Raw genomic sequence first — 18730 nt, 5'->3', positions numbered from 1 at the left:
ATAATCGAATTCTGACTTCTCAAATCAGTATTTTCAGTTGGTACGATGATATGTGGTTGCATTTCGATAATTTGTTCTACAAGCAATTCTGTCATATTTTTAAGTTTTGAATATCTTCTCTTCTTTTCTTTAGCATACATATAGTCAGTTGTTAATGATTTTGTATATATTAAAATTGTTCTTGTAAGTTTTCAACTGTTGACTGTAGTTTATATTGACCATATTTTGTAACTGGAGGTAAAACTCCTAAGTAAAACGTCTTAGTAAATATTACAGTATGAAGGATCTTTAATCTAAATATCAACTTATGTAGTCCAGATTCATTGATGAATATGGTTCTATTTTCACTACAAGTTAGATGTGGCAAATACCCAACTCTCGATACATTTTGATATTGTGCTTTATCATCACTTTCCACATGTTTACGAATTGCATCATCAGTATTTTTACACCCAATACCATTTCAACATCCTTTCCTGTAAACCAAGTATTATTCTCTTAAGGTGTTATCACAAGTATGTTTGTACTGTTGTAAACAACCCCATTGCTAATCTGAAATATATTCATTACTGATGAAGCTGAAGCAGTGACAGCTGAAGAAGTTGGTGGAATAAAAGAAAATAATTTTTATTTGTTTTTTATTTTAATTAATTAAAATTATATATATATATATATATATATATATATATATATATATATCATACCTTATGAGCAATCTAATTAACACCTTAATTTTTTCTATCTGTATGTTATCCTGATGATGTATCTGTATTCAAAGTTCATCTGACAATGAAATACTTATTATTTATATGATCTAAATGGAGAAGAATTATATATTGTTTATGGGTATCTTAAAACCAAAACTAAAATTTCTACTCCACACATTTTTTTTCCTTTCATGAAATTAATTGTCTTTATAATATTAGTAACCATCACATTTTTCCCAAATAAAAAAAAGAGATTTATATTTTTAATAAAAAATATGTCTTATAAATGAACAGCCTAAAAGTAAGCTATTGAAGAACTAGAACTAAATAATTAATAGTAAGAGGATATTCCAAACATAGTAAACTACTTATTCATGTTATTAACAATAAAAGTCTAGACACTGCATGCATTGAGGAGACTGCTTTCAATATAAGGGAACTAAAAACTAAAGTGAAAGTACTAGGAGTTGAAAGATATTCTAATCAAAAAAGTAAAACTTGATTCATTAATTACAATTTCGAAAATTTGTTTTAAGGAATTATAAATTTTTTTTCAGCAACAACTGAAACTAATAGAAACTGTATTAAAATTGTATTAAAAAATAGTCTACATAATAAAACAGAATGGAAATATATGTCAGGAGATTTTGCATTCAGTGATGATTTTATGAGAGAATTTCATGATAAATTAAATTGCAAAGTTATCTAATAATTCATCGAGATTTATCTGAATATTTTATTAGAGAAATTAAAGCTAAAATTACTTAGTATACCTTATCACAGAGACGAAATTTATGTAAAAATTTTATAAAAGAAGTTCAGGGTAAAATAAATTGAATATACATCACATATACAATAATTACCTGAAGATTTTACCATAGTATGTAAACATGAAGATAACTGGTCAAATAATGTAAGCTTTCAAAAATTATCTGAATGATTCAACAAAAAATAATAAAATGAAATATTTTGAAATATTATATACTACAGAAGAAGATCATTCTATACACTTAACTGATCAAGATTATCAGTTTTTAAAAACTAAATAAAAACTTTTTATTCACAACGAATGAATAAATTAATTACAAAGAATGTAGCAACCATTTGCAGAAATTTTATTTATCTTGTTGCAAATCGATAACGACTGATATCAGTCATCATTGGTGCAATTTTCTAACTGATACATGCCATAAGTGGAAGTATTGTCCTTGGAAGTTAAATCTGACAGATACTATTATAATGAAGGATACTTAAACAATCACCAAGGAGTTTGTGATATAGCTTACACACATGAAGGGTGTAACAGGATTCCTTTGAAATCTAAAGTGCATAACTGTAGCTTTGAAAGGTGCAGAAACTGTGATCTTGAAGCAGAAATTAAGAATCAGAATTGTTACATGCAATACAAAATACAAAAAGTGGTGTACATAGAAGGAAATGTAGTGAAGAACGTGTAACCAAATTTGCCAAAAATGTAGTAAAATTGTTTTGTTCATGGAAACTTAAAAATTGCTATATTTTTGAATGCAATAATGTAATTTCACAAAGGATTCATGGAGAAAATTGCTTGTGCCTATACTAAAGAACATATGTGCTTTTATTGTGAATCTGAGCAAGAAACAGCAATACATATTCAAAATCTTGTAATAGTTCACAATTATGTTGGTGATTTTGTTTATGAATTTAAAACAAATGATGAATTCTGTAGATGGATGCTATCTAATAAACATAGTGATTATATATTTATAGCTTAATATGCTATACATCATGTTTGACAATTCATTCTGAAGTACTGTGTTGAAAATACGTCAAAGCCACCATCTATACAGGAACTATATTAATATTATTCCAAATGAAACAATTAGGCCTAAAATTATAGACAACAGAAATTTACAATTATAAACAAGGAAAACTTAGTAAATTTATAGAAATGTTGATCTGAAGGAAATAAAGAAAGGATACATTCCACATTTATTATAACATACAACAGATTACTGGTATCAAATATTATTGGTTGATACTATGAAACTGAAAGATTGGGAAATATTTCTCAGATGGCACAGTATTAACTAGTTCTGTAATTATCATGAAGATATATTAAGAAGAGATTGTTTAGAAGTAAGAAAACAAGTCCAAGAAATAGCTAATACAGATAAATTCAGTTATTTAACAATTACTAAAGTTTTTATGGCTATATACAAATCTAAATATTTACCTAATAAAACAATTTCTGTACTGGATAAAGAACAAAAGGAAAATTATAGAATTGAATTTACAACTTTGTTTAATAGTTTAAACAATAATGATACAGAACTCACTCATAAAGGGATGAAGTAAATTTATCTTGAGCTAAAGCAGATGTCTCTGATTAAGATATCAATACTACTTATCAGTACTGTGGCTCTTTTTGGCATGATTGTAAAAAATGTTTTAAAACTGAAATGATTAACAACAAAAATTGAGATGATTTTTACTAACAAGAAGTACAGAAATACGAAATTCTGGATATAAAGTAGAGGAGATGTGAGAATGTATTTGGATTAATTCATCACCGTATAAAAGCCTTAAGAAATTAAAACAGTTATCTGAAGTCATCAAACCATTGAATCCAGGACATGCTTTTCATTGAGGCTATGAAAATACAGTAAAATTAAGAACTAATGGAGGTACTGTTAAGCAAAAAAGGAAAATTTATGGATGTGTGTAGTCTCTATCGAACTGTACAATATGATTATTATCCTCAAGGTCATCAAACAAAAATATGTAACTAAAGATATTATTCTAAGCTATGGTACAACGTTACAAAATTTAAAGTAGTGGCACATGGAGGGTTGTATGATCCTGTTTTACCTGTAAGAACGAAGACTGATAAAAATGAAAAACTGCTTTATGTGTAAAATATATAGAAGAAACAATAAATAAATGTAATCACAATGTTGATGGAAGGAGTTTCATTGGAAGTTGGACAACAGGTGAAACAAATAGAGCTATAGAAAAAGAATATAAAATTTTAGATATATATGAAGTATAGAATTTTTAGAAATAAGACAACTTATTGTTTAAAAATTACATGAAAGACTTGTTGGAAATAAGGTTAGAAATTATATCCCGTAAGTTTGAAATTAATAAGATGTATATAAAATTTTTAAAAAAGGTACTGATAAGATAAAAGGAAATCGAGGAAAATTAGCCTTGTTGCTAAGATATGTCCAAATTCATTGTGGGGAAAATTTGGATAGTGACAAAATATGAGTAAAACTGAGTATGGGACAGATTTATGATACTCTTATGAGATAATGTTGGATGACGGATTATGTAATACATACATACATTTTATTAATGGCAATTTGGTTCAGATAAAGAACAGTTTCAATCATGATTACATGGAAAATAACACAGCTAAAAATACCTTTATAGCACCATTCACTACTTTAAATGCTAGACTCAGATTATATGATATATTAGATAAGCTAGGAAAAGCTGTTCTTAGTTTTGATATAGACAGTATAGAATATATTTATAATGGTGAAAATACCATAGGAACTGGTTATATGCTAGGTGAATAGATTAATTAGAAAATAACTCGATTACAGATTGGACTTCAAGAGGGCCTATTTTGGGAAAAATAATGAAATTACAGAAACAAAATTACAGAGATTCATTTTAAACTATCAGAATATACAAAAGCTCAATCGAAAATCTATGATAAGATTAATTGAGGATTAGGTGAAGAAAAGGATACAATTACAGTACAACCAAATAACTAGAAATGTAAATACTAAAATTTTAATGAACCAGGAAGTCAAGAAGAGTTCTCATTTCAATATGATCAAACAATAATTCTAGAAAATTTTGATGCAATGAAATATGGATTTTGAATTTTATTAATAAAATTTTATTCTTTGTAAATGGGAACATTACTGAAGAAGCTTGATAACGCTAGCAATACTAATTTAATTTACAATTTTAGCTTGCTAAAAGTAAATTTTTTATATAACGTTACCAGTTGCGAATATTTGAAAACTGCATGGAGATAAAAAATGATTGGAACTAAATAATGGATAAGTTATTTTGCTACACAGATATTTGAAATTAATTAGTGGTTGGAATTTTCAGTTTTTGGCACTCCAAGCATACCTGATACCTCTTTGGCTGTTCATGTAACCAATAGCTAGTGCATCTACACATGGTGATGAAAAAGAATTCACTGTCAGCGAATAAACTTCGAATTATTTTATAGAGCTCTGGGTTGTCAACAACATGTATTCTTTCGACTATTAAGTACTCAAGATATCCTGCAATATGCGAAAACATTCATAAAAGATTGAGAAAATTATAGAACAGACTAGAAGTTTTTCCCTTGAAAAATATGTTGACGTATTAGAGATTAGATTAAATTAGATTTACTTTCATTCCAATTGATCCATAGTGAAGAGGTCCTCCAGAATGTAGAACATGTGAGAAAAACAGTAAGTTGCTCTGGGAGTGAACTTGTAAAGATTTGACTGGGCCTATGAAATAAATTTTTTAAACCAATTACCTAAAATATTTCTTGTCTGGCTGTCACCATGTAAACATTCAGTTCCAGAAAATATCCTACTTTATGTGAAATCCATTGTCAGAAACCTTAGTCAACAAGATCCCTTAAAAAGTTGTCTCCACGGTAAAACTCAGAACCAGAATGAAAGTCTGAATTCCGTAATTTCGAAAAGGCTATCAAAAACTGTTTTTGACAGAAAGGAAACAAAAATTTGGTGTTCATATTGCAATGATGTGCTTCATCGTGGTGTGTCAAAGAAGTCTGACTTGTTAAGACTCTTGGGAACACAGGATGGCATCAGGACTGCAAAGCGACGGTAAAGCATCGGCATGGACCGTATCCATTGTTTTGAAATTTCTGTTGGAAATGCTACCAAGGAGGCCAGGACAGTCAGAAGATGAAGGAAGAAAATAGTATAAAAAGGAAGAAGCTGTGTCACAGTATAGTCCTCGATGCTTTATTAGTGTGTCTTGTATGTAAAACTTTAATAGTTTTTCTCAAAACTATATTTTTTGATCTGCTGGTACACTTTTCTCAAAAACCAAGACTGATAAAGACATGAGAGTTTCAGTGGTCTTGTTAGTAAAAAAAATGATTAGATAAAGAATGGGAGCTGTAGTGACAGCAAGTACGAATTTACAAGCTGCAAGGTTTTACAGGACTTATAACTTTTGTCTTTTGGAACAAAAAAATCATTACTCACAACATGTATAAAATACAGTAACAGATCTTTATGTGATTTACGATGATGTTTCATTTCTGTACTGTAACAGTTCCAAGCCTTTATCTCCATTAGTTTATTCGGAAAGTGTACCTGACATTTGCCCATTTTAACATTTACTTATAGTGGTATTTCCTTTGTGACTGTGTCCCCTTACATATTCTCCAGATAAGATGCATGTTTGCTACAAATTCGAGTATCGTACATGCAATGAGAAAGACACAATATGTAACAACAAACAGTCATAGAAATATATCGGGCCCCATATTGGACCAAAACCGGCAGTACTTCCAGTCTCACAGTGAGAGGTCTGCTGTGAAGGTTTCTCAAAGGTGCGATATTAATTTAGCAATCTGCGAGCTATGCTACTCAGAATGATACAACAGTAGTGACATACGGGCAACCCACATTGACGACTGATAATCTTAAAGTTACCACATGTTATGATCACCATTTGGGACTTGTCTTAAAATTTGTATTGCATCAGACAAGAGAGCAGATTGGCAGGTGTCATTATTTGGAAGCTGTAACCGATCACATCCACATAACTCTCACTATAGAAGCTTACATATGATGTTATGATCAGCCACATTTTGGAATCCAGTACTTTCACGAGTGTCTGCAGGTTCATCATGAATCAGCGAGAAATGTTAGTTGCAAGCGTGGTTCATCATTCTTCTAGTAGACAAGGACAATCAGCGTGCGTCTGCAGTGTGTTTACTTCTCCATAAATCGTTACAATATAATCCTATCCAGGTGAATTATTCAATCTTTGCCGAGGTATTCAGGTGTTGGATTTGTACTGACCCATGTTAACAATTGGTAGTATACTTATTCTTTGCATTGCTTATCATCAAACTGAGCCTGTGATATATTGTTAGTCTTGTATGCCAACATGTTTCATTTCATGGTTAGGTAAACATCTGTTATCTTTTGTAATGTACACAACTCATGTTTCAAGTTACTGGGGTCACCCCTATCCTGTTAGTTATCTGTTGTATGTCGAGTTTTTCATTAAATATATTTGAGCCCATGGGGAGCGATATGACTATCACTCAGTCCAACTGATGCAGGCCATTCTGACATTCACAGGGATATGTCAAAGGCTCAGTTATACCCTCACAGCTGCTGCAACTGAAGATGCATCACCCTCTAGATTGATCACCACTGTAATTATAATACTGAAATTTGAAGAGTATTAAACTGGTGCTGAAATCCGTGTTTCCCGTTCCGTTATGATAGGCTGAAAGGACGGACGTATATCTAGTGCTATGTTTTTAAATGTCTGAAACGTTTTTAATACTGGAAATCAATTTGTCCAGAAACAAGCCTCATATCTCTTCTGACATCCAATGAAAACCGTCTCCTAAACTTTCTTAATGTAGGATTTGGTAGTTTCTATGAAGGCTTCTGGGATCAATGAAAATTTAACATCAGTCGAATGTAAATTGTGATTACCGATTCGTTATTGTAATTCCTACTGGAAACAAAGAAACGTTCTTCCCAGTTGCATTGGAAAGTGCATTCTTGAACTTGGTTGTATAATACTCCTATGCTAAGAAATGAAATATTTATTTTCGTGGTGCACTAACAGGTGACATATTTCGGAAAGAAGTATTTCACCTTTAGTTTATAATGTGTCTTATCTATAAGTATTAATGTAACTTTCCAACTTACTGTGTATGGGAACACTGAACTTTGCGTGATAATATCGTAATGACAACCGAAAGAAAGTGAAATTGAGAACAGTAAGGAAATTGCATTGTAGCTTTTGAAGGAGGTAAAAGCTGATAGGAAGCCAAATAAACACAAGGAACAATTAAAATATTTACCTACTGTTCTATCACTTTGCAGTGGCACTCATGGTTGTTTTTAATAATAAGGGAATATATAATAATCAAAAAGGCAACAAAAGTTTATTTTGGCAACAGGGTATTTTTATAAAAAAGGAGAAAAGGCAACATAAAACTGCAGCATTCTAGTCAGAAAGATGTAATCTGTGTTGATTCACTTTCAAATTGAAGAGAGATTTAACACATTGAAGAAAGCCAAAATTATGGTCTCTGGTTATCACAGACCTGTGAGCGTGTAAATATGGGGGATAGTATTTATTTTACTTGTTTCCCCCTGTGTTCCAGAAACAAATCTTTCTTTTATATTTCCCCCCTTTCAAAAAACGCCAAAAGGTAACATGACATTCCAGATTTCCTGGGTATATCTTCGAAACCATGATATAAAGAAGATGTTTTTCATGTAAAATGTGAATGTAATCAAAGTTCTTGGAAACTGTATGATCAAATTTTGTAATAATTAGACATTTTGCAAAATGCCCGACCACCATTAATTGGTCCTGAGAAATAAAAATTTGCATTACAATATAAATTAAAGAACCTTTACACCAAACTCCCTATGTGTAATAAAGGTGGATTCTAAAATACTATTTAAGAAACATAAGCTGTACGCAATGTGCTGTCGGAGTACATGCAACATACATAATTAGAATATTTAAAAGTTCATTATTATTTACATTTATGAGTTTTTATATTTAGCGTGTCAGCTTGATCAGTGAAAATAATAAGTAACTCATTACAGTAACGACTATCCATAAAGTAAGGCTTAAAACATAAAGTTTTCTTACGTTATGCACATAAAATGGACGTAATTTCTTCATATAATACATACAATGGCCATCACAATGGAAAGCTAAACTCAGCAGGATTCTCAAATTGTGGCAGGCGATCATCCAAATGTCCTGATTTACACTAGGGATATTCCAGTACAATGGAAACCTTTGGCAAAGATAATTGATTATGTACTAGAGACTGTAGCTTGATTATATTGCTTCTCAAGTGGAGACACATCATAATCAGTCATCAGAATAAGACCTGAAAACTGTCTCGTAAAGTTCGTACATCGAAATCTGTATACGTCCAATGGTTGTACCTGTTCCATCGAGCTTTTTGGGATTACCGTATGAACAAGCACCTTGTCCTCATGCACGACGCTCGAAACGCCTTTTTCACAATTACCACCCACCTTTTCCTAGTTTTAACAGAAATTAATGGCCAGAATTGACCGAGAAAGCGGGAAGACCCAAATGTTCTTGTGATGGGATGAAAATCTGGTAAACTAAAGTCTGAGCACATTTGTCAGTAGTTTTCTTTCCCAGTGATGGGAGAAAAATCTTTATTGTTGTTGGATTCACGGGCTGGTCATTGTAAAACAAAAGTTTTGCCTGGAGTCGTACAGCCATTAGAGATATGTGGCATTGGATGTTAGAAGAACTTTGTGAGAAGATTTTCAGGTCTATTTCTGCTAAATGATTCTAATGTCAATCTCCACTTAAGAGACTGTATAGTCAAACTGCAATCACTAGTACATTATCAATTCTTTTCGCTGAGGTTTTACGATATACTGAAGTATGCCTCGCACAAATAAGAATACTTAGATGATATCCCACCACAGTCGGAGAATCCTGTTGAATTTTGTTTATATTGTGTTGTCTGTTGTATATATTACATGAAGAAATACTGTTCATTTTATGTGCATATTGTAAAAAAGAAATTATATTTTAAGTATTTCTTTATAGATATTCGTTATTGGAATGATTTTGTATCAGAATAATGAGTTACTTATTTTTTTCAGCTAACTAATTCACCTAGGTGAAACTCTAAACTAAAAAAAATCATGACATTAAAAGATAAAATAGCATAGTAAAGCATAAAAAATAAGTAAAACCAATATAAAAAACTAATAAAGAACGTTTAAATATTTTAATTAAGTATGTTGTAAGTACTCTGACAGCCCACTGTCTACAGCTTATTTTTCTGAAATGATATTTAGGAAACTACATTCATTACACGTGGGTAGATGTCACGTGAAAGCGTCTTTAATTTATGTTGTAGCAAAAGTTTTCCTTTTTGTAAAATTAATTAATTGTGGTGGAGTTCTTTGCAAAATTTTTAATTATTATCGAAGTTGATTATACAGTTTTGAAGAACGTTCATTACATTTTGTATCTGTTATATGAATCACATTTTTTAAATACGATGATTTCTAAGATATTCGCAAATAAAACAAGTATGCCAAACTACCTTTGGGTGTGCGTTTTACATATTAAAAGTGAAACTGGGGAAAACGAAAAAATACGTAATGCATTAGTTTGACCTCACTGCGTCCCCACCAAGTTTCACCTGGGAATGTTCTCGTGTAAGTCTATAATAAAAAATTGAGATATAAAACTCAGCTCGTCATGTGGATGCTTATTTTACGTTTTTTTTATTTAAATTTTTTCCGCTTTCGAACATGTTATCTCAATCAGAGTCAAAATTGTTTTAATATGTTTGTTACGAAAGACAAAGTTTTAAGTCTAACAAGAAGAAGGGCTATAATTTTATCAGGATATGTTACATTTAATTTATCGGTTGGTTCTCGCAGAGAAGGAAACAACAGCCAGCTTCTTTTGGTAATGGTATTTGTTAAGTAACAATAATTATAAGTAATAATTTAATAATGCTATTTATTAAGTTGCACAGTTACCGCTTTCGAATCAACATGTTGATCATCAAACGGCTCTTAAGGTTGAGATACACATTTATTGTTGTAATCTTCAGGTTTTGGCGGCGCAAAGACTGTTCCATTAAGTTTCGGGCGTGCAGCCGCAAGAAATCTCCTTCTTCTTCTAATATTTCGGCTGTAAAACGCTCAGCCATCTTCAGAGTGAGCCGCAAGACTGCCGCTCCAGTGCTTGCTTCGTCCCTTTATACTGTTGTACCGCGCGACTGCGCATGCGGCCACAGATGCAAATGCGCCAGAGACGTTGGTCGGCGGCAGAGACGTGCATAATGCGCGAGTTGTATCTATGACTCCGCAGTTGATCTTTGTTGGCATATCGATATATCATTGTGAGCTGCACGTGACACCAGAGGTACACACGACTTTTACAACCTAACAAGTCGGCCGTGGCAGAGCACTGTATTGATAATTGTGACAGTATGTTGTATGACAACGTTGAAATTTTGGCAACTACATCGTCATTTTGGGAGTCGATAGTAAAGGAGGCAATTGAAATCCGCTTGACGACGAACTTGATTAATAGAGACAGTGGTTTCAACCTTGATAAATCCTGGAATCCGGCACTTGCTGTAATAAACTCACAAAGACGTCGTCACAGTGCAGCTCACAATGATATATCGATATGCCAACAAAGATCAACTGCGGAGTCATAAATACAACTCGCGCATTATGCACGTCTCTGCCGCCGACCAACGTCTCTGGCGCATTTGCATCTGTGGCCGCATGCGCAGTCGCGCGGTACAACAGTATAAAGGGACGAAGCAAGCACTGGAGCGGCAGTCTTGCGGCTCACTCTGAAGATGGCTGAGCGTTTTACAGCCGAAATATTAGAAGAAGAAGGAGATTTCTTGCGGCTGCACACCCGAAACTTAATGGAACATTTATTGTTGTTTACATTAGTTTCCACTTTCCATTCCCCCTTATGGTAAGTCATTGGGGTGTTGGCGCCGTCGAAAATCCCGTGTCGCTACGTTGCAGTGCTGACTGTTTCTGTTCATGCAGTAATTTAGGCTATATGAAGGACTTTTTTGACACATATGTAGGCAAATAATGTAAAGCACCGCACACACACGCACACACACACCAAAAAGTTTTGTCACATTGGCATAGTCTGCACTACCGCATGAACACAAACAGTCTGCAGTGCAAAGTAATGCCGAAGGCTTTTTGACGGCGCCACAACCGTAAGAACTTTTCACCACAAGGGGAAATGAGAAGAGGAAACTAATGAAAACAACAACAAATGTGAATCTCAACGTGAACAGCCGTTTGATCATGAAACTGTCGGTTCGAAACCGGTAATTGGCTATTCATGCAAATAATCGGCGTTATTAACAGCCGCTGCGTGCTGCTTTAATCTGTGGAAGAATCATCCTGCATTTTGTACACGGCAACGGTCTCAAAATGTCAGTTTTCGACAAATGAGCACACAATCAATTTCCGTCTCCAAGGAGTTCCCTTGGTATTATGTATTCTCACTTCCAAACGATTGTACAAAATTTAAAGAAAAAGTTCTGGCAGTACATACAGATTTTTTTTTTAGGATAATAAGCGAGAAGCTAGCCGATGAAGGCTATCTCGAGTGTGAAAGAACTTGATAGTCAGTGGTTCAGTCGCGCATTGGTGCTACGAAGATTTTTTTTTTTTCGTTTCATTTGTCTCTTCTGTCAGTTCTGCCAACTGTCTGCTAACGTGAGAAATGACGAGTTCCACCGTAGTACGGTGAGTGGATAAGCGAGTTATAAGGTTAGGTCGGTATCCCCTATTAGTCCTGTTTGGTGTGCTTGAGAAAAATTCAAAGGTAGGACGTACCCACGTTGTTAAAGCAGTCTGCTTTCAAGACGCACTCGTTTATAGTTCGAGGAGCATGCTGGCTTAGAAGCCCGAAGTAAGCTTCCTTTTCATTTTGTTTTATGCAGCTTTCCGAAGGTGGCACTGTCTAACCTTCAAGGCCTTGTCTCCTCTGTAAGCCCACGTTACTAGCAATGTTCTACAGTGTTTTTTTTTTTTTTTTGTCTAATTTTCCGCCAAAACTGGACAAAAATCTATGCTCTCACGAGCGTTTGCTTTACAACGCACCGATAAGACGCTTCAAATCGAATGCATCACGGGAGAGACGATGCGGTGCTGGCTCGCTTAAACATGCAACGCACGTGTCTGAAAACTTGCGAAATTATTTCAACACTTCACTACGAAATCCATTTCGAATATTACCGCTACGAAGGTCCACATTCCCGAGTACAGACTGCAAAGATCGCAGAGACATCATTCGGCTTGTGCTGGACGACCAAGCAGCCTTTCTCCCGACGTCATGTGTGTTACTCAGTTAGCACCTCATGTAGAAGGCACGTGCTGTATCTTCGGAAGGGGAGCTGTCGGGGTTGGTTTTTACACCTGGTACCACCAGCCTGTGATGGCTGCCTACCTGTACCTGCTTTGAAGGTTGTTTGAAAGCAGTGGGGCAGCATCCAATCCATGGGGGCAGGCAGCCAACTGAAAAGAGACCTGTGTTGAATGTAACTTGTCTTCTTCTTCCGCTCTGGCCTCAGTTCCATCCTCTAACTGGTTTTCCTATTCCCCACTTCCGTGTCTCGGCTTTACGACCCTTTTGTAGGTGCCACAGGTATCGTGGCACTTCCGACCAAGCAGTTTTGCACCGTGGTTTTTCCAACCAGAGCATTCAAAACTGTTGCAACTTCCTTTGAAAGCCCACAGCTAAGGTAATTATGGTTGGAAGCACCACAGTGACGTCACGGGCCGCGAAGTCCACGGTCGAAAAGTCCACCACACCCTTTCCTGTGTGTTTGTCTTGCAAGGCTATCTTTGAAATCCTCGTTTCTTTCACTTATTCGAGATGTTTCAGTGTTGATTATGTACTTCTATTTTGTTCCTGTTGTGGCCTTTAGTCCAAAGACTCGTTTGATGCAGCTCTCCACGCACTCTATCCTATGCAAGCCTTTACATCCTTTTGAACATACTGTGTTCATCTCTCGGTCTCTCTCTCTACAATTTTTACCCGTCGACACTTCCCTCAGTTTATAAGTCAGTGATCCCTTGATGTCTCTGAATGAGTCCTACTATCCCTATTCCTCCGTTTAATCAAGTTATGCCACAAGCTTTATCTCTCCCCGTTCCTACCCACCATCTCTCCTTTAACTACACTCCTGGAAATTGAAATAAGAACACCGTGAATTCATTGTCCCAGGAAGGGGAAACTTTATTAACACGTTCCTGGGGTCAGATACATCACATGATCACACTGACAGAACCACAGGCACATAGACACAGGCAACAGAGCATGCACAATGTCGGCACTAGTACAGTGTATATCCAACTTTCGCAGCAATGCAGGCTGCTATTCTCCCATGGAGACGATCGTAGAGATGCTGGATGTAGTCCTGTGGAACGGCTTGCCATGCCATGTCCACTTGGCGCCTCAGTTGGACCAGCGTTCGTGCTGGACGTGCAGACCGCGTGAGACGACGCTTCATCCAGTCCCAAACACGCTCAATGGGGGACAGATCCGGAGATCTTGCTGGCCAGGGTAGTTGACTTACACCTTCTAGAGCACGTTGGGTGGCACGGGATACATGCGGACGTGCATTGTCCTGTTGGAACAGCAAGTTCCCTTGCCGGTCTAGGAATGGTAGAACGATGGGTTCGATGACGGTTTGGATGTACCGTGCACTATTCAGTGTCCCCTCGACGATCACCAGTGGTGTACGGCCAGTGTAGGAGATCGCTCCCCACACCATGATGCCGGGTGTTGGCCCTGTGTGCCTCGGTCGTATGCAGTCCTGATTGTGGCGCTCACCTGCACGGCGCCAAACACGCATACGACCATCATTGGCACCAAGGCAGAAGCGACTCTCATCGCTGAAGACGACACGTCTCCATTCGTCCCTCCATTCACGCCTGTCGCGACACCACTGGAGGCGGGCTGCACGATGTTGGGGCGTGAGCGGAAGACGGCCTAACGGTGTGCGGGACCGTAGCCCAGCTTCATGGAGACGGTTGCGAATGGTCCTCGCCGATACCCCAGGAGCAACAGTGTCCCTAATTTGCTGGGAAGTGGCGGTGCGGTCCCCTACGGCACTGCGTAGGATCCTACGGTCTTGGCGTGCATCCGTGCGTCGCTGCGGTCCGGTCACAGGTCGACGGGCACGTGCACCTTCCGCCGACCACTGACGACAACATCGATGTACTGTGGAGATCTCACGCCCCACGTGTTGAGCAATTCGGCGGTACGTCCACCCGGCCTCCCGCATGCCCACTATACGCCCTCGCTCAAAGTCCGTCAACTGCACATACGGTTCACGTCCACGCTGTCGCGCCATGCTACCAGTGTTAAAGACTGCGATGGAGCTCCGTATGCCACGGCAAACTGGCTGACACTGACGCCGCTTTCACACTATACGGTTTTGACCGTACGGCAAAAAGCCGTACGGCTGTAGGTGTGAAGAAATGTATGGCGCCTTTCACATTATACGGCGACGGCAAAATGCCGCTGCCGTGCCGTGCTGCAGCCGTGTCTTGCCACTACAACAGACGGTCGCCGTACGGCAAGTTCGACAACAGTGGCCTACGTGACTAAGTGCATGCTTTCACACTGGACGGTTTTGAGCCGTACGGCGTCGACTAGTTCGTTGTAGTGTCGTTTTATTCATTTGTGTTTATTCTTGTTTACTGAAAAGTGTAGAAGAATGGATGAAATTGATACTGAACTTTTGATAACCTTGGTGGAAGTAAGACCTGTTCTGTGGGACAAAACTCTAGATGCGTATAGAGATCGTATTGCTACAAAGAATGCTTGGCGGGAAGTTTGCGTAGCACTGAAGCAAGATTTTGATGAGATGGAAGACAAAGATAAAAATGCGTTTGGTAAGTATTTATTTAATATATTAATATTACATTTAATACGTTTTAAACAGTTTTTATTTAACGTTATAAATTTTATTCTAAAAGTAAATCGTTTGTTTATAAGTAAATTACTGCTACCAGTCACGTTTTTTTTGTTTTGTTTATATTTTGCACGACGCGTTTCGGGAAATAATTCCCATCCTTAAGTGCGTTTTTCTCTAAGTTTTCATCATGTGTGGTGTCTTTTTATGTGTCAGGTCTTGCATTCTGTTTTCTTTACTGTAATTTATAAGAGAAACACGCACAAGACCTCACAAATAAAAAAACACTACACATAATGAAAACTTAGAGAAAAAAACGCACTTGAAGATCGGAATTATTTCCCGAAACGCGTCGTACAAAATATAAACAAAACGATTAAAAACGTGAGTGGTAGCAGTAATTTATTTATAAAGAAAACTATTTACTATACAGTCGCAGGCTTTCACAAACAATCTACAAAAAGGAAAAGGCTTGTTAATTTATATCTTTGACATCTGCCATGACACGCTTCCAGCATTTGTCATAAAATATTTACAAAGAGTGTTCCTTATGGCGTTGGCTGTCAGTCCTCCTCTTATGTTGGCATCTTGGGCTAAGTCTTCCAAACCAGTGAAGGATGTGGTGTCTTCAATTATAAATCCATCTCTCTGACGTACAAAATTGTGTAAAACAATGCAAGCTTTAACCATTTTTACTGCAAAATCTGGATGAACATTTAAAGGTCGGTGAAACAACCGCCACTTATTGGTGAGGATGCCAAAAGCACATTCCACATACCTCCTTGCTCTGCACAAACGGTAATTAAATACACGTTTCTCAACTGTCAAGTTTGTTCCCCCAAAAGGCCGGAGCAAATGCGTGTGTAGGCCAAATGCTGCGTCTCCCACGAAGAAGTAGGGTACTTTTGGACCTTCCGTACCAGGCAGACATTGGACGTCTGGAAATTCCAGGGAATTACTTTCTATTGACTTCCATAAACTGGACCGTCTGAACACTGAAGAGTCACAGTCTTTGCCATAACTTCCTACGTCGACATAAATGAACCTGTAGTTGGAATCCGCTACAGCCATCAGAACCACAGAAAAGTATTCTTTGTAATTGAAGTACATTGATCCGCTATTAAATGGGGCAGTAAGACGGATATGTTTTCCATCCACCGCTCCTAAGCAGTGGGGGAAATTAGCAGTACGTTCAAATCCAGCCGCTATTGATTCCCATACCTCTTTGGTCGGTCTTTGTATACATTCTTCCCGCAGTGATGACCAAATTGCTGTGCATACATCATTAACCACTTTACTTGCTGTAGAAATCCCAATTCTGTACTGGAAATGTAAGTCAGTGAAGGAACAACCGCTTGCCAGATACCTGAACAAAACGAAAAAAAATCAGTGACATTTAGTTTGCAGTGGACATTTTTTGTTACAGTTTTGCTTTTTTCTATACAAAATTAAAATGTTTTCATACAGTTTTGTTTTCTTTTGATGTAGGTATAGAAGTAATACGGAGGTGGACCAATCTACGAGACTCCTTTGTGAAGTCAAACATAAAAATTCAAGCTGCGAAAAAAAGTGGCTCAGCAGCAAAGAAAATGAAAAAGTATGTATATTCTGATCAGCTGCAGTTTCTAAAAAAGCTGTATGATGCTCGAGAGACGGAGGACAGTTTTCAATCGGAACGCACCGCCAGACTGGAAGAAGATATAGAAACGCAGGGCTCCGTCGAAAATACTGAGAATGTTTCTGGGCCATTTGATACAGCACCCACACAACAAACATCCAAAAGCGAGTGCCATACAAACAGAAAACATAGAAAACCTGATGCAATCGAAATGAAAATATTACGAGCTCTGGAAGAAGACAAACCTTGCAGCAAAATGTCATTTTTACTTAGTCTGAAGCCTCATCTGGAAAAATTTGATGAACAGGATTATCTTCAGTTTCAGATGGGAGTCCTCAAAGTTATAGAAAATATATATGAAAGGAGAAATATATTGACAGCTCAACCTCCTCCATTTACCCATTACACACCTCCCATGCCCTATAATAATAGATTTCAAGCTTATTCTTATTCACCTATGGAAAATGCTGCTCCAATATCCTCTTACCATACGCATCAGATTCGTCCTCCTCCAGCTGCACCAAACCCAACTACTTTTCTCGAACAACCATTACAGACTTCTCAAGGTCGCAGTTCTTATCAACGAATTAATAAAGTGCCACCACCATACCCTTCGCCTTCCACAAGTAGCCATGAAGGCCCACCATCAACAACGCAGTTCTACAACGTTTTTGCAGAGAGCCTGTCGCCACAAAGTGACAGTACAGTCAGTCCTGCTACAAACTCTTTGGTTTCAACTGCTGATATTGATATTGACTTTTCTACTTCATAATCTGAGCGTAATAAAAATGTAAAACACAAATAAATAAGTAAATAAACAGAACTAGTTTTTATGTATTAAATTACCTTAACGTGATAGCCAGCATTTGAACAGGTTGGATGCAATTGCGGAATTGTGTGTTTTGTCGTTGTAACACATCCTTTAGTTTTCTATGTAATTCGTCAAACGAGGTAATAGACATTCGGAAATAGTTAAAGAATTTATTTCCGTCGTTCCTCAAATCTTCAAAGAGTGTATAAAATAAACCCACTTCGTCTCTTCTCTGGTTAATGGGGTGTACCCACAAAAGACGACCTTTTCTTTTGCGGCGACGATGAAGCAACCACAAAGCAACAACTCGTTTACGGTTCATCTTGATACACACATTAAGCAAACTGAATAGACACCAACAACTGGTCACGTCAAAAAGCCGTGTAATGTGAAAGCAACACAGGCACGGCTAAAACTCGTACGGCTTTTTGCCGTACGGTCAAAACCGTATAGTGTGAAAGCGGCGTGACGGCGGCGGTGCACAAATGCTGCGCAGCTAGCGCCATTCGACGGCCAACACCGCGGTTCCTGGTGTGTCCGCTGTGCCGTGCGTGTAATCATTGCTTGTACAGCCCTCTCGCAGTGTCCGGAGCAAGTATGGTGGGTCTGACACACCGGTGTCAATGTGTTCTTTTTTCCATTTCCAGGAGTGTACATGACTTACCCATGTCAGCTTTAGCATTTCAAAAGCTTCTATCCTCTTCGTGTCTGAACTGTTTATCGTCTCACTTCCATACAAAGTTCAGTCCAGAAAAATACCTCCAGGAAAGAGATCCTAACACTTCAATCTGTATTTGATGTTAACAAATTTATCTTCTTCAGAAACGCTTTTTTGCCTTTATAACCTTACATTTCAT

At 37.0% G+C, this 18730-nt stretch overlaps 1 protein-coding gene across 1 annotated transcript; it reads left to right on the top strand.

Annotated features, from left to right (window-relative positions):
- Positions 1–15246: 15246 nt before the first annotated feature.
- On the top strand, positions 15247–17834 carry LOC124545514. Its single transcript, XM_047124460.1, has 2 exons — positions 15247–15424; positions 16933–17834. The coding sequence occupies exons 1-2, from the start codon at positions 15247–15249 to the stop codon at positions 17832–17834; spliced, it is 1080 nt and encodes a 359-aa protein (XP_046980416.1).
- The last annotated feature ends 896 nt before the right edge of the window (positions 17835–18730 follow it).

Source organism: Schistocerca americana, chromosome 8, assembly GCF_021461395.2.
Source record: "Schistocerca americana isolate TAMUIC-IGC-003095 chromosome 8, iqSchAmer2.1, whole genome shotgun sequence".
Classification (NCBI taxonomy): domain Eukaryota; kingdom Metazoa; phylum Arthropoda; class Insecta; order Orthoptera; family Acrididae; genus Schistocerca; species Schistocerca americana.
This window is presented reverse-complemented; position numbering and strand designations above follow the sequence as displayed.